Here is a 15,740-nt window from a genome sequence, read left to right as displayed (position 1 = left end):
CGGTGGACAACCCAATCGATCAGGAAACTATGATTTTTATTGTAGAGAACTGTATGCCAGAACCTCTCCTAGCAGTTGTCTCACAGAAAGCTCAAGTGGTGGTGACTAAGAAAATTGTGATGCGGCTTATTGAGAGGCTTCGTAAAGAGAGCAGGGAAGCCAAAGACTATTGGAGAAATATTCCAGCAGAACAAGCATTCCATACTCTTCTAGAAAGATGTACTGACCTATCCGAAGATAATACCATCAGCCGGAAGTGGGAGTTTTACGATGCCGTATCAGAATAGAGTTGAGCCCTATTATTCCTTATTTGGGAAGGTAGGGCTACGTGCACCAAAACCCTACCCGGCGAGCACGGGTTTGGTGTTGCATCAATGGTTCATCTCAACGTACTTCTTTCTGTACCCGGTAGGTTATAATTTATCTAGAAGAGTTTTTATGCCTCAACAGTTCTAGCAATACACAACTTATTGAAGGTCCAAATGTGACGGCCAGGTACCGGCGCGTCAGAGTGATATCACAATGTGTAAGTGTAGAGGGCAAGGGGCGATACATAACATTGTAACTCTGAGCAGTCCGGAGAGTAGAATAAAATAATGCACCTACTCACCTTTGTTAGCGAATCATTCGAATACCTAGGTAGTCAAATGTATAAAGCCACATGCGATTTGCCTTCCAGACCATCCCGAAAGTTGCCAGATTTCATCCAAAAAGACCTCACTCATTCTTCACCAATCATCGAGGTCCTAACCAGCCCAAATATCCGCTATTTACCAGACAAATAATGGCTACAACAGCCCCGCGTCTTCAACACCCGGGCCCAATCCACCCCGCAGAAGTTGAGAAACACGGCGTAAAGCCATCTATAGCACGTCCCGTCCGGATTGCAGTCTTTGATCCGCGAGACCACGAAGCTCCTGCTATTCTGCACGAGCCACGGCAATACACGGCTGACGATGCTAAAGCGGCTGCTGTTATACTGATTAGTGGTGCGGGTGGAGGTGTTAGTGGACCTGCTGGTATGTGTGATATCTCAGACCTGGTAGTTAAATGCAGTCCAGTTACTAAACTTGGGAAAAAGGTATATACCCTTCCCTGGCCGATAAACTCGCCATGCTCCTCTCCATCCCCTGCATAAGACTTGACTACCGCGAACCGGCGCAAACAAACTACTGCTCCGCCGATGTAATCGCTGCAATGGACTACCTCGCCGCCGAATTCTCCTCAAAACACTTCCTGTTAGTTGGATGGTCCTTCGGTGGTAGTCCTTGTTTCACCGTTGCCGCTCGAGAAACTACTCGCGTAGCGGGTGTGGCAACTGTAGCATCACAGACTGCGCGTACAGAGGGTGTTGCGATGTTGAGTCCTAGACCCTTGTTACTACTACATGGCACTGGAGATACATGTCTGTCGCCGAGTTGTTCGCAGAGTCTGTTTGAGTCATATGGACAGTCTGGAAAGAAGGAGTTGAAGCTGTTTGACGGTGATGATCATGGATTAAGCCGGAATGCTGTGCAGGTGGAGAAGTTGATATTTCAGTTTGCCGCAAGCACTTTGGGGTTTAAGGAGATTTTGGGGGATCCGTATGTTGATATACAGGCTAGTCAGGATTTGGCGGGGAGCAAGCAGGAGAGGCTGAGAGAAATGAAGGAGGGACATGACTTTGATGGTGAGAGGTTGTAACATCAAGCCATTTTACCATATAGCTATCAATACTTAGGTATCAAATATTCCATCGTCAATACATATCCAATCGCGGGCCTATCCCAATGGGCTATGTAGATTAGGGTTAGCAGCCATCCGTCGATGTCCTGAAAATCAATGAGATTCGCCTAGTCAGCAATAGAAACGTAGTGAGATGGTCTTCAAGAGCTTCATTCGAGAGATGAACGAGAAAGGTCACAATAAACTAGCTTCATTAATCGACGGTTCCTGCCACGTGTTAGATATAAACATCATGTTGTGTCACACAATGCTCGGAGAAAAGTGTTGCAACCTAAATACGACAGTATGACTACTGAAACAACTACACCGTCAGCAGATTGAATCTACTTACTATGCAGCGACCGTTTTCCACTTAGAGAATATCCCCGTATTCCCTTGAGCATGACATGTTGGCGATCCGACATCTGGAATTCCTCGGGCGAACTCGTCCGGGGAAAGAGTATTCCACGGAAAGGTCACTAACTTGTATAGATATCTCAAAAATCAATGCAAGAAGCATCAAACAGTATCAAACAAAGTAAAAATCACTCAATAGGTACCGTAGTCTTGTAGAACGTGGTAGCGATGAACAGAGAAGCGTCGTCGAGTCCTTCGAGGACGAATTCCTTATCGGCTTGAGTATGCTCCATAGTATTATCAGTCAGGTCTCTGATTGGACAGCAGCTCTTTATCGGACCGCCACTGAGCAACAAGGACAGATGGCCAGATTTTGTAATCAAGGCAACATGTTGTCTGTCTCTCATTCTTTAAGGCCATTTCTGCTCATTTGATTATTTTCAAGATCTGATCATCTCGTTTCCATACTGCGCGTCCTGGAGTCATTACGCTCTTTTGCCGGTCTCAGAGATATTAACGGCCTGTGGCGTCATCCTCGATCTGTAGTTCCTGCAGACGTGCATATACCTGCTACAGATGGTAGCACGCGCAAAGATGCAGTCTTCTGCGAAGAAGTTCTTTCTCGCAGTATTTCTGCTGACTGTCCCAGCTCATGGCGCTGCGGACAAGCCGAAGGAATCGTCGCCATTTGCGCCGAACCTCTGCGCTGTAAGTATCCCTGTCAATTCCGCACCAGGATGCTCGCATACTTATCTTTTTCTCTAAGATTGACGCCAAATCCACCGTTTCCGATACCTGCGCATCCTATGCAACAATTGACTCGCTCAACGATGAAATTCACCCTCTCCTCAAATCCGTGACTCGTGACAACGACTTCTTCTCATACTGGCGACTAAACCTATACAATAAAGCATGCCCATTTTGGAATGACGAGACTAGCATGTGTGGAAATATTGCATGTGCGGTAAATACAATCGATTCCGAAGAGGACTTACCACCGGTATGGCGAATTGAGGAACTCAGTAAACTCGAAGGACCCCGTGCCCATCATCCCGGACGACAACAGCAAAAAGAGCGCCCTAGCGAGAGACCTTTACAAGGCAGTCTGGGTGATAATGTCGGCGAAAGCTGTGTTTTAGAATATGATGACGAATGTGACGAACGAGATTACTGTGTTCCCGAAGATGAGGGAGCTTCGGCGAAAGGTGACTATGTCAGTTTACTGGATAATCCCGAGAGATTCACGGGTTATGCTGGCCAAGGCTCGCATCAAGTTTGGGATGCGATTTATCGCGAGAATTGCTTTGTAAAGCCATCATCTTCCCCATCCTCGCAATTGTCTCCTCTGCAGGGTCTGCAAGTTCAGGCTGCCAATGATTTCCGAAATGTCCTTCAAAGAGAACAGCCACAACCAGAGCCGGATGACGAGTGCCTTGAGAAGCGAGTATTTTATCGCGTGGTTAGCGGAATGCATGCCTCGATATCAACTCATCTCTGCTGGGAATATTTCAACAGCACTACAAACGAATGGGCCCCGAACGTGCAATGCTACAAAGATCGTTTGCACAACCATCCAGAACGTATCTCGAATCTATATTTTAATTATGCTCTCGTCTCACGCGCTGTTGCCAAGTTGCACAATTACTTGCAAAAGTACAAGTTCTGTTCCTTTGACCCTGATCAGGACCTAGCCACCAAGCAGAAGCTACTAGCACTTACGGAGAAACTGCACAGCCGTCCACAGATTTTCGACGAAAATTTCATGTTCCAAGATGAATATGCAATGGATCTCAAGGAGGACTTCCGCCAGCGTTTCCGTAACGTTAGTCGTCTTATGGACTGCGTTGGATGCGACAAATGCCGCTTATGGGGCAAACTGCAGGTCAACGGATACGGAACTGCTCTAAAGGTGCTGTTTGACTACGACGAGAATGATGAGGTCGACAACCCGCCTTTGCGACGCACCGAATTGGTCGCCCTTATGAACACATACGCTCGCATTTCAAATAGTATCGCTGCTGTGCATAGTTTCCGAGAAGCTGTTGAATCCGGTCATGAAGATCGTATCGTGATTCATCCGGAAGTCTCATCATCACCCCTCCCTGCCAAACTTCGTGAATCCGAGAAAGTGGTTCGGTACTACAAGGACGGTATTTCCAACTTGCATATCGTGGATGAAGATCACGATTATGGCTACGAGGACGAGGAGCTTCCATGGAAAAAAAGGACCGGGGAAGCCGAGTCGATTTCGGAAGCGTTTATGCAAGAATGGACGGCATTCCGAGATACATTTGTTTGGGTCATTAGGAGTTGGTTGACCATACCCCGTATCGCGTAAGTTTTCCCATTCTTGTGTCTCATATCGAGTCCTAACAGGGTGTTTAGATGGCAAGTGGTTGTTTTTGAATCCAGCCGATTATGGAACTACTGGCTGGGCCTGCCAGTTCCACCCCGACAGTGGAAGATCCAGATCCCCCGTCCGCCGCGGCATGACGAGTTGTAATTTGTGCCAGAATTTTTCGCATAGATTTATTGGCGTTTATTGGGATAGATTGTTTGCATAGCGAGTTGTACAGCTAATAGTTCACGATAATTGAGTATTAGCCTTGTCTTAGGGTTATTATATCATTCAGATATCATCGCATGTGATTGCACTGTCCATAACATTGATAATTAATTGTAGGAGTCGAGATATTCTCCTTAATAAAGTCTTGATCTCGGCAGTGAACGGTGGCTAAACAACATCCTCGGCAACTCCGGCGCATATGCTCTGGGGAATCCCACCGCCCAATCAACTGCTAGAAATATTTCCCCGCCAAGACCAGCCGTCTTCTTTCTCCATCTTCGGTCATCTCGACTTTGAAGTCACCGTTATCATTAACCATTACCGGACCTCTCCTACTCGAACCTCCAGTTTGTTGGCCGCGGTCTCATTGCGCAGCTACTCTGTTAGACATATATTTACTTATCTGAGAGATCGCCAGAATACCAATGCGAGGTCCACTGTAATCACACCGGGAACGCACTCATGGCGTCTGTATCGCCACCTAAGCCCTGGGAGAGAGCTGCTGCCGGAGCAAGCACAGGTAGGGACGTCAATAATTGCGCCGTGACTGAGTTGACTAACGGGAATTCAACAGCATTACCTGCTTCTACCCCCAGCGCTTCAACCATGACTCCTGCAGCGCCCACATCGGCACCCGCCGCAGGGACCATAACCGGATCTGCACCATCAACAACATCAACCTCCACACCCAGTCTACCCTCTCGACCTGACAGTCTCAATGCAGTCGTCAACCGAACAGCATCGACATACTCTCCCTACGGCGCAAACAGATTCGGCGCAACTCCTTACAGCACATACGGCGGATACGGAGGCTACTCATCACCATATTCGCGATTCGGTTCCATGTATGGCGGCTACGGAGGCTATGGTGGCATGTACGGAGGCATGGGTGGTATGGGCGGGATGTACCCCGGCATGCCAGGTGATCCCAATGATCCGAACAGTTTGACGAATTCATTCAGTCAAAGCACCGCTGCGACGTTTCAGATGATTGAGAGTATTGTGGGCGCTTTTGGGGGTTTTGCGCAAATGCTTGAGAGTACTTATATGGCCACACATAGTTCGTTCTTTGGTGAGTATTTTTCTTGTTGATTACGCGAAATACGTACTGACTGGATTAGCAATGGTATCCGTGGCAGAACAATTCGGAAACCTCCGCAACACATTAGGCTCCGTGCTTGGCATCTTCACTTTAATACGATGGTTCAGAACGTTAGTCGCGAAGCTGACCGGCCGTCCTCTGCCAGCTGATGCAACTTCACTTACCCCATCTGCATTTTCTGCGTTTTTGAGCGGTCGATCTGCGCCAGCGACATTACCTGATGGCAGCCCTGCTCCTCCGCGACCTTCCCGAAAACCATTTTTCATGTTCATTCTCGCTGTTTTTGGTTTGCCGTATCTAATGGGCAAACTTATTCGTTCTTTGGCTCGTTCGCAGGAAGAAGAAGCCCGTCGCCAACAGGCAGTTATGGGACCAAATGGAGAGATCCAAAGTGCTCCTCTCGATCCTTCAAAGCTAGACTTTTGCCGCGTGTTATATGATTATACTCCTGATGCCCAAAATACAGCCGGAATTGATCTTGCCGTGAAGAAAGGCGATATTGTCGCTGTCCTCAGCAAATCAGACCCAATGGGCAACCCATCGGAATGGTGGCGATGCCGTGCTCGTGACGGCGGCGTTGGCTATCTACCCAGTCCATATCTCGAAACTATCCAACGACGGCCAGCACAAGCAGCCATTACCGCAGGCACCGCGACCAGCGCGCCCGGCAGTCGCACCAGCACAATGACCACCAAAGTCGACGGCGGCGCAAACCAGCGATCGCAAAGCATGACCTCTGTTTCAAAGGACACTGTCAAGCCTGCTATATCCGGGAAACTGGGAGATATCACTGCGGAAAGTTTTCAAAAGAGCGCTTTTAATAGTTCATAACCCCACGTTTTTCATGATGCGTGCACATGAGCATAATGTATTCTGTCTTTCGTTTTCTGTTCTGTATGGGTCGGGTTTTGGTTTCAACAGAGCGAGTTTAATGAATTTTTTTACATCTATATACACAATCTCTTTTCCGATTTTGCGATCATCTAATGGTCTAAAAGTTCCAAGGGTGAGCCACTTGTGAAGATAAGCCACTAGACACAGCAGACTCAGACTATGTAATCATCCGAGATGAATTACTAGGCCAGAACCTCCCCAGGTCGGTATCAGAGTCCATTCTTTTTCATTGTTTCTTGGCGCGTACCATCTTGGACTAATGCATGCATTCGTATATTTATACGATTGTGCAATCGTTACCTTTAGACTACGTCCATCCTTGGACTAAATATCTCCTTGGATTGGTCGATTGGTATAGCTGATCGTCGTAGTTGTTTTTGCTGTTTTCGGAAATGTTTTTGCGAGTTGTTCTCGGTGACGGTCGAGGAGTTGTCAGGACGGCGTCATTTCAGGACATTATCTTCGCTAAGATATCTTACATTTGAGAGTGCTTGTTCATTATGAATGTATATTATCAAATTTCGAATATAATTGTATTGCCTGTAGGTAGCAGCTATGATGTCTACGGATGCACCATCAATTGACATTTAGGGCTTGATATATTAATGTCCACATCGACTGAATGTTGCTCATAAGCATTCATTGGCTAATAAGTTATCAATTCAATATGCTAGACGCATACATATATGTAGGCAAACCCTCCCAAGTATTAATCAGCCATCGGCAAACGGAAACGCACCATCGGGATAAATCGTTTTCGTGTTTTAGGGCAATGTCGTATTCAAACCCGAAGAAGTCTAGATTGAGATGATACGTAAGTAACGTAGGCAACGGATATAGCAATAGAAGATGCGTAAAGATATCCGAAGATCTATGAATGTTGGCCAGTGGCCACTTTTTCGCTGACTGATTGTTTAGTAAGCCTTCAATATTTAGAAGCTATATCTACCTCGGTCCTGTGAAGACCAAATACGCAGTAAAAATCTATGCAAAATAAAAGAGCATCACGCTAAGGAATTGTAACGCGTGGGAATGGAAACGTCTTGAAATCATTAACCTCGACATGGGCTGCAATTAGCACGAAAAGTTCGGCGTTTAGGAAATAAATCCGGTTTCTCAACGCATTCCCTCTCGTCGTGCTGTTCCTAAATTTACGAAATTATTCATTTTTATATACTTATCTAACATACACAAGCATCTTCTCGAAAGAAAGATGCTACACAATATATGAACATGTCTTCAACCGAACCTGCACCAACAGGTGGAATAGAGCCAGTATCCGAAAATGCGGATAACAGTAACACAGAAATAATCCATCGGCCGGAATATGAAGATGATGCTTTTAATAGTTCGGAGAAGAATAAATCACATTCGTCACTGGGCATAGTTCTCCGTCAAATATTGAATACGCTTAATTGGGTGCCGCCATCATGTCGATACGATCCTGAGAATCCGCGAGAATTTACGTTGGCGTTGAATTTGTTGTTTGGGTTTGCGGGGACGTTTACTGTATGCCTCCCCCGAACTATCTATTCATGTTATTGATTGAAACGGTGCGACTGATACACTTTGCAGGTTGCGAATCTGTATTACTCCCACCCAATCCTCGACGTCCTCGCTAAAGAATTCAAGGTTAGTCAGGAACGAGCTAGTATTATACCGACATGTGCTCAAGGAGGATATGCAGCTGGTTTATTGTTCATATGTCCCCTGGGTGATCTGCTAAAACGTCGACCCATGGTGTTGTGGCTCATGTTCTTTACGGCGACAATGACGTTAGGGTTATGTTTGACTAAGAGCTTTGATGCTTTTGTGGTGCTTAATTTTATCATGAGTGTCACTACTGTTACGCCGGTATGCCACCAAACTACACGGAAATAGTGAAGACAGATACTGATATGTCGTAGCAAATCATGCTCCCCCTTGTCGGCACACTCGCTCCACCAAATCGACGTGCCACAGCACTGTCAATAGTGGTATCCGCCTTAATGCTAGGCCTGTTAATGGCACGACTACTTTCCGGTATCATTGCCAACTACTCCTCCTGGCGGAACGTGTACTGGATGTCATTTGCGCTGCAATACTCCATCTTGACATTACTCTGGATCTGGATGCCAGACTACCCACAATCCAACAAAAATATCAGCTATTTCCGAATCCTGTTCAGTATCCTGGAACTTCTCGTCAAGTATCCTGTTCTTGTACAAGCGTCCCTCATTGCGTTCTTGAACTCCTCATGTTTCACCTCCTTCTGGACGACACTGACATTCTTGCTATCTGGAGATCCGTACAATTACTCAACCGTGATAATCGGCCTCTTCGCCCTCTGCGGTATTGGGACCATGTTCTTCGGCCCCTTTTTCGCAAACAAATTCATCGATAGATTCCCCATCCATATTTCCGTGCTTCTCGGAATTTGCACGTCTTTAATCGGAATAGTTATCGGCACATATACTGGTAAAATTACTATAGCAGGACCCATCCTTCAAGCCATCATTTTCGATTTCGGGTCCCAAATCACTCAAATCGCCAACCGGACCGCTATCTATGGCGTGGCGCCCAAGGCCGCTAATCGTGTCAATACGGCGTTTATGATATTCTCGTTTTGTGGTCAGTTAATGGGTACGGCGGTTGGGAATAAGCTGTATGCGCGCGGTGGGTGGATTAGGTCGGGTAGTGCGAGTGTTGGGTTTATGGGAGGGTCGGTTATTATATTGTTGCTCAGGGGTCCAATGGAGACGAGATGGTTCGGGTGGAGGGGTGGGCTTGGACCGAATAGGAGGGATATTGTTGCTGGGAAGAATGGGAGTGATGAAGAGAAGCAACAACAGCAACAAAATTCGGGGGTTGGGCAGAGTGATTCGGAAAAAACGGTTGTTGGTGATGGTGATGAGATTGTGCGAAGCAGAGATTCGAGATTACAGTCAAAGGAAGTTATTCATCTGTATAACGAAGAGCAGGAACAGAAAGATGATCGAACAGAGATAAGAGAAGAGAAGGACGTGGAAGATAGATGATGAGCTGAAGCTTCGATGACGAACATAGGGGATAGTCATGAGGAAGAATGTAAGCTGCAGTCATATTATATGTTATTATAGACTAATTTGGTACATACTTAGATACTACTATGTGCTCGATGGGGGTGTGCATATCAAAGGTTCACATTTCTGGTTGAATCCCCAAGGATATTGAATTATTTGTAAGAATGTGTCTGAATAATAGGTAGTTCTCTGCTCCTTCTATTCCTGATCTCAATCGTATTAAATTCAATCAGAGTATTGTCATCCATAGAGACCTTAGAATTGACTGTTAACTTCCTCGTTTGAAGTCAATCTGGGAGGATATTTCCTCGCTTTAACCAACCCATTAACCAATCCCAGTATTCTACCCCTATGATTCCTCAGGGCAACCTATTTAAATTTTCAGCTGTACTAGTTGTGATGCCATATCAGCCTTCAAGGCTGCTAATAACGGCGAGATCAAAGTCCACAGCTGTTCCAAGTGCAAGACAAATGAATCTCACGATCACCAAACTTGGGATGGCATGGATGGCAATCGCCCTTGAGGCCGTAGCAGCCATACTACTGGCAGCAAACGCAACCGAAGATCCAATGGAGATACAATCAGAATTTCATTCATCGCGTGCTGGCTCGGACGACAACATGATACACTGGGCCCGACTACTGACCAAATTGAATTTTGATCCTCTAATCATCGCTATATTGAGTGTTTATCTCATGTTCTGCCAGTCATTCACATTCGAACGTAATCCATCTCAGGCAGACTGCGTCTATTCTGCCTTGACTGCGGTTGACTAGGTAAAGGGGAAGAATAAGTACAGTGATCGTGTTGAAAAGTTCAGGAAGTTGGCACAGGAGACTGTGTTCAACTTGGACGACCTCAAAAGCGGACAGGACCGTTGTTTCTGGCGTCTTTCCCACGAATATCTCGGCACCATCAATGATTTTGAGAATTCACGCCCTATGAAGGTACCTCGTAAAGCATACATCAATCACCAGCTTAGTCCTGAAATCGTCATCGGAATGCATGCTCTAGACAGTATCGGTTCGGCTTATATGCGCTGTGATGGTGCCGCTTGGTTGGATGACGCTGGTATGGATGCCCATATCGGGTCGGCTCTACCAAACGACGTGGTGTATTTGCATACAGATATTCACACTGGGGAAACTCGAAATACCATCCGGTTGTTCTACCCAGATGAACTCTCAATGGCTTAGGTAATGAAGAGTATGTCTCCTTAAGTACCTTTCGGGCCAATTATGTGAGCTCTACCACGACCACGAACGCCCTCGTTTCAGTCGTCGCGAAGACGGTCGAATCGCTACATCTTCAGCTCCATACAGTTTCTGCCGTGTTTGTCACCGTCACATCTTCGAAGCAATGGAACTTTACATCAACAAGTATGGGGACATATTCTGGAAGTGGACATGAGATCTTGCGCATGGCAAAGGAGCAAGTTACAGAAGCAGGGCTTAAGCAACCTCTTATTTGCGCGCTTATCCGCTCCACCAAGCAAGGAGATCTACCGCAATCTCCCATCTCGAAATTCTTTGACGTCTATATATGAAATGATTGAGGATGGAGCAGCGTACTTCGAAAAGAAGAGCCCACTCGGTGTTAGCGAAGATCTTGCAGAAGTGACCCGCAAGATCCATAGTCTGTGGCATGCCGAGTTACTCAGTAACAGGAAAGAGCCAGGTTGGGGACACCGCTTTGATGCTGAATCTAATCGTCTCTTTGGTGAAGCTGCTGTGCTACTTGAGAAGAATGGGAAGGCGGATGATGTGTACAAATCCGCGATTGCGTATGGGCGTTTGAGTAATGGCTTGCCCTATGTTCCTTATCATACCATTGATGCTATCATCCTTGCTAATGGTGTTCATTAAGGTTGTCACTGGCTGTCTTATCAAGCCTGAAGTTTCTCTTTGTTGATGTAATTGACTTCAGTCAATATGTTCATATCGTGGTAACAGCAGAGCGTTTGATAGTCTCATATATACTCTTTAATTCTAAAGTAGCTAGACTTCTAGAGAGATTGAAGTCTGTTGTTGGAATAAGCATATCTAAAATAAGAATTCCTGATCTCCACTTGGTCCAGACTCTGGCCTTCCTGCAAGGCTAACTGGAGGTCACTAAATAATGAGTCATCTGACAGCCACACTATAAAGAAAACCTTGAATATCTAACACCCATACAATGCCTCAGAATTTTATTTATAGTTACAAGTCCAAATTGCGCCGATTTAATGGAACCGCAGGAATCATCGCGACCAGACAGATCGTCTGAATCAGCCATTGAAACATGGGAAGCAGATCAGGAAATTGAGCAGCCAGAGCTACCTCCAGCGGACCGTGGAAGGGGTGCTTGGTTGGCTCTTTTGGGTTGTGTACTGGCTCAAGTACCTATCTGGGGTAAACAGGTCGCCTTGTCCATTAAAGTATTTGCGACTTTCAATTCGATGTCTAACGCACGATAATATTAGGTTTCTCTCTTGCTTAGGGAGCCTTTCACGAATATCTATCGCATACCCAATTTGGAGGCAATTCCGGTAGTATTGCTATCATTGGAACTACTTCAAGTGTAAGTCATTCTTTTCTCGCTATACGAACTATCGATTGATAGAAAACATAGGGCATATTATACATGCTCCATTCTCATTTTGACCAAATATCCCCATCTCCGCAAATCCTGCGGTTGGGTGGGTGTCCTACTCTCCATTGCTGGGTTTTTACTTGCATCCTTTGCAACCAAAATGTGGCATTTGATAATCACACTTGGTGTCCTATCAGCCGTCGGAAAGGAATTGCTCTTCACACCTACAATACTATATTTAGATGAATGGTTCATTCGTCGTAAGGGGTTATCGCTTGGTAGCTATGTGGGTAGGTAAGCGTGTGGTAAGTGTTGTACTGCCATTCATCGCACAGACGAGTCTTTCTCGCTTTGGAATGAGTAATACGCTTCGTGCATGGGCTGTATTGACTGTATGAATCCGGAAACATTCCCATAATCCCGTGTTAATGGACTAATATATGGTTGAACCGTAAGGGTATCATAGCACACCACGCCATCTCGATATGAGCTTTCTTCGTCTGAGCACCTTCTGGATCCTAGAAGTGAGTAACATGATACAAGGTCTCGGCTACTTCCTGCAATCAGCGTACCTCTCCTCCTTTGCACGCGATGTCGGTTTATCCGATACATACGATACTCTAATACTTGCCCTACGGCACATCGATGTTCGGCGGCATAATCATGGGCATACTCTGCGACAAATTCGATATCACCGACGTCATCCTTCTCTCGAGTCTCATATCCGCAGTCTCTGTACTCTTATTCTGGGGCTTGTGTCCAATTCACGGTGCCGTGCTTCTGGCTCTGTTCTCAATTACCTACGGATTCTTCGCTGGTGGGTTCAGCTCTACCTGGTCTGGCGTGCTGAATGAAGTGAAGAGGGCGAATCCAGGGCTGGAAACCGGGTTGGTCTTGAATTTGTTTGCTGGGGACGTGGTATTGGGAATGTTATTAGTGGACCGGTAAGTGGTGTTTGATGCAACATCAGGTGGGTGACGGAGGGGGCTATTCGACGAATTATGGAGCATTGATTCTGTTTACGGGTCTTACGGCTGCTTTGGCGGGGTATAATGATATTTGGAAGAGATTAAGTAGGCTATCATCGGTTTCATGAACCGTGGGCCGATATTGAGGATGAGAGTTGTCACTGGCATCTAGCCAGCTAGCTATGAACATGGATATGAACATGCATCTTCTCCGTTGGTAGGTGAGAGCAAAATGAGAAAATGAGTTTCGGAACAAGATTTAGCATTGGTATAGATGTGAGGAAAACTGCACCATGCCCTGATTTGATACATCTAGTCTTATATCCAAAATGGGAAGCCGAGTGTCCATCGTTCGCGAATTTGTTTCCCTTCTATCCCATTGGATTATGGTTCATGATACTGAGATGCCACTCCGTAGGATTGTGAGTGCCGAGAGACTCCGTCTTTGTCATTTAGAGTACCATCTCACAGACAAGAATTGATGTAGTGATCTCGACTGAGCTTAGTAGTTGACAGGGAGGGCAAAATTCTGGTTGTTCGCAACTTACGAACAGTATCAAAGCATATCCACAAGCCTCCATCCGGACTGTTTGTTCCTAGGTCTGTCGGAAGAGGAAATAATAAATAAAGAAGACTGCGTTTCCAGTACGCATCGATCTCATTTCGAAGTTTGGCCTCTTGTGTCTCTCGGGCTCGGAGACGGACTAACCGCTCCCGCAGACGCCGGAGAATTACTCGCAGCTATACTTGCCACATTGCTAGCATGAGCTAAAAGGAACTTACAACACGTAAGCGTATACTTGCAAGCTCTCGTCCATGTTTCGTCATTTTGGTTAAAGCCCAATTTAATACTCGCATCGCCAATTTTGTCGCGCTTGATCTCGTAGGGAAGTCTAAGTCCTGTTGTCTGGATACCCTGCTGTCCTCGTCGGCTGGCCATGGGCACAGGAGTGTTTTCAACATATACACCCAGTTGTCGAAGACATTCAAGAAAAGCAACCATTCCAGCATCGAAACGTCGATGGACCCACGGAAGATTCAGGGGCATGTCACCGGACGAGAACAGATCCAGTGTAGTTGTCTTTATAGCAGCTGGCGAGCTATCTGCGCCTGTAGTTGGTTGACTGGATGGTTGGCTTGAGTTTTGTGAAGAGTCTTCAAATTTCTCAATCCGTGAAGTAGAACCCATAGGTTTAAGGCGATAGCCCCGGAACTGGAAGCCTAGCTTTTCAGCTATCGTCGCTAGCAAGAGACATGTTTGGCCCCAAGCCGCGTTAATTTCTGCCCAGTCAACAGATGGATTTGCTAGACGACCGAGACGCAGTCCGTTAATAGTCCCAAAATATCCATCGTGCCCAATACAGAATGCATCATTATAAACGTTCGTTCGTTGTAGCCTTTCAAGCTGTCTTGAATCATGGTCGTATCGCATATTCAAAGCATCGCGCTCATCCTGAAACTCGGCCAACGATAGCGCGAAAGCGTTTCGCTCTCTCCAAAACTTCTCCTCATCTAAATCCAATTGTCGGGATTCCTCCTCCAAGTCAGCGATTTCTCGGTCAAGATCTGCCTTTTCTTTCTCCAAAGCAAGCAGTTCTTGATAAGCAGCTTCCTCCTCCTGCAATGTAGACTTAAGGTTTTTCTCGGCAGCTTTCACCTCGGATTCCGTCGGTATTGATGCATTGATTGTCTTTAAGAACGAGATATAGGCGTCTCTTTCTTTCGTTGCACCCGCCAGTCTCTTATGTAGTCCCTCTACAAGTAATTCAGTGCATTCGGTGCAGATAGGGTGATCAATATCAGACCGAGCAGAAATGATATCAAATAATCTTGCAGTCTTTTCAACTTCATCCGATAATGATTGATTCTTTGTCTCTTGGCCGGCGTTAGTCTTCGTAGCTCCTTTGCCTTGTCCCAAAAATGCATCACCGTTCAACCCGGTAGATAGTTGAGGAGGGGCCAGCTGAGACTCGGTAAGCATCACAAAAGACATTCCACCACTGCTTTCGCCACGACTCAATTTTGGTGGTGTTGTATGTGCGCCTGCCTCGCGCGGAGGGGGTATGGAGCGTCGGTATATGGGAGCGTTGGCATGTCGGGAAGCTCGATCATAGAGTTCGCGACGTTCAGGAGGATACGCTTGCCTATGTGATGGTGCATGATCTGGATGTTCTGGAAGAGACTTTCCTGTAGAGCCTAGATAGAGAATGTTAGAACTATACAATAAAGGTTGGAAGTCCATAACATACCAACAAGTAGGTCGAAGGCGGCAGGATTGAGGGCCTCAAGAGACCCATCAAGCTTGAGCGGGGTGCGGCATTTTTGACAGTACATGGTGTATTACCTTCGAGTCTGTAGCTTATCTTAAAAGAGTACTATTCATGATGCAAAGTGAGTGGTATAGATAGCTTGAATAGCAGTATCTGTAGCTCGAACTGTTAATGATGAGACTAGATCCACCACGTCATGGTCGATCCAGGTTGCACTAGTACTATTTTGGATTAGCTGATGCGATAAGATTGCGACGCGTGCTCCA

General features: G+C 46.2%; 9 protein-coding genes across 9 annotated transcripts; 8 read left to right on the top strand and 1 right to left on the bottom strand.

Annotated features, from left to right (window-relative positions):
• The first annotated feature begins 598 nt into the window (after window positions 1–598).
• On the top strand, window positions 599–1,935 carry TSTA_013120 (uncharacterized protein). The gene is made up of 2 exons (XM_002483395.1): window positions 599–1,019; window positions 1,082–1,935. Exons 1-2 carry the CDS (start codon window positions 662–664, stop codon window positions 1,681–1,683), a joined length of 960 nt encoding a protein of 319 aa, XP_002483440.1. The 5' UTR covers window positions 599–661; the 3' UTR covers window positions 1,684–1,935.
• A 570-nt stretch (window positions 1,936–2,505) lies between these two features.
• TSTA_013110 (oxidoreductin) lies at window positions 2,506–4,724 on the top strand. Its single transcript, XM_002483394.1, has 3 exons — window positions 2,506–2,769; window positions 2,828–4,395; window positions 4,447–4,724. Exons 1-3 carry the CDS (start codon window positions 2,638–2,640, stop codon window positions 4,562–4,564), a joined length of 1,818 nt encoding a protein of 605 aa, XP_002483439.1. The 5' UTR covers window positions 2,506–2,637; the 3' UTR covers window positions 4,565–4,724.
• Window positions 4,725–5,089: 365 nt separating this feature from the next.
• On the top strand, window positions 5,090–6,560 carry TSTA_013100 (peroxisomal membrane protein (Pex13), putative; the record flags this gene model as incomplete). Its single annotated transcript, XM_002483393.1, has 3 exons — window positions 5,090–5,147; window positions 5,202–5,699; window positions 5,749–6,560. 3 exons carry the CDS (start codon window positions 5,090–5,092, stop codon window positions 6,558–6,560), a joined length of 1,368 nt encoding a protein of 455 aa, XP_002483438.1.
• A 1,296-nt stretch (window positions 6,561–7,856) lies between these two features.
• TSTA_013090 (uncharacterized protein) lies at window positions 7,857–9,688 on the top strand (the record flags this gene model as incomplete). The annotated part of the gene is made up of 3 exons (XM_002483392.1): window positions 7,857–8,132; window positions 8,199–8,477; window positions 8,531–9,688. 3 exons carry the CDS (start codon window positions 7,857–7,859, stop codon window positions 9,638–9,640), a joined length of 1,665 nt encoding a protein of 554 aa, XP_002483437.1. The 3' UTR covers window positions 9,641–9,688.
• Window positions 9,689–10,135: 447 nt separating this feature from the next.
• On the top strand, window positions 10,136–10,861 carry TSTA_013080 (uncharacterized protein; the record flags this gene model as incomplete). The annotated part of the gene is made up of 2 exons (XM_002483391.1): window positions 10,136–10,351; window positions 10,442–10,861. The coding sequence occupies 2 exons, from the start codon at window positions 10,136–10,138 to the stop codon at window positions 10,859–10,861; spliced, it is 636 nt and encodes a 211-aa protein (XP_002483436.1).
• A 351-nt stretch (window positions 10,862–11,212) lies between these two features.
• On the top strand, window positions 11,213–12,152 carry TSTA_013070 (uncharacterized protein; the record flags this gene model as incomplete). The annotated part of the gene is made up of 3 exons (XM_002483390.1): window positions 11,213–11,519; window positions 11,864–12,055; window positions 12,127–12,152. 3 exons carry the CDS (start codon window positions 11,213–11,215, stop codon window positions 12,141–12,143), a joined length of 516 nt encoding a protein of 171 aa, XP_002483435.1. The 3' UTR covers window positions 12,144–12,152.
• A 244-nt stretch (window positions 12,153–12,396) lies between these two features.
• Window positions 12,397–12,600, top strand: TSTA_013060 (uncharacterized protein; the record flags this gene model as incomplete). The annotated part of the gene is made up of 2 exons (XM_002483389.1): window positions 12,397–12,526; window positions 12,572–12,600. 2 exons carry the CDS (start codon window positions 12,397–12,399, stop codon window positions 12,598–12,600), a joined length of 159 nt encoding a protein of 52 aa, XP_002483434.1.
• Window positions 12,601–12,899: 299 nt separating this feature from the next.
• TSTA_013050 (uncharacterized protein) lies at window positions 12,900–13,249 on the top strand (the record flags this gene model as incomplete). Its single annotated transcript, XM_002483388.1, has 2 exons — window positions 12,900–13,180; window positions 13,207–13,249. The coding sequence occupies 2 exons, from the start codon at window positions 12,900–12,902 to the stop codon at window positions 13,247–13,249; spliced, it is 324 nt and encodes a 107-aa protein (XP_002483433.1).
• Window positions 13,250–13,340: 91 nt separating this feature from the next.
• TSTA_013040 (autophagy protein Apg6, putative) lies at window positions 13,341–15,538 on the bottom strand (the record flags this gene model as incomplete). Its single annotated transcript, XM_002483387.1, has 3 exons — window positions 13,341–13,695; window positions 13,753–15,400; window positions 15,454–15,538. 2 exons carry the CDS (start codon window positions 15,536–15,538, stop codon window positions 13,863–13,865), a joined length of 1,623 nt encoding a protein of 540 aa, XP_002483432.1. The 3' UTR covers window positions 13,341–13,695; window positions 13,753–13,862.
• Between the last annotated feature and the right edge of the window lie 202 nt (window positions 15,539–15,740).

The sequence above is a fragment of the Talaromyces stipitatus genome, genomic scaffold (assembly GCF_000003125.1).
Source record: "Talaromyces stipitatus ATCC 10500 scf_1105507295549 genomic scaffold, whole genome shotgun sequence".
NCBI lineage: Eukaryota > Fungi > Ascomycota > Eurotiomycetes > Eurotiales > Trichocomaceae > Talaromyces > Talaromyces stipitatus.
The sequence above is the reverse complement of the archived record's forward strand: the minus strand, read 5'-3'. Positions and strand labels throughout refer to the sequence as shown.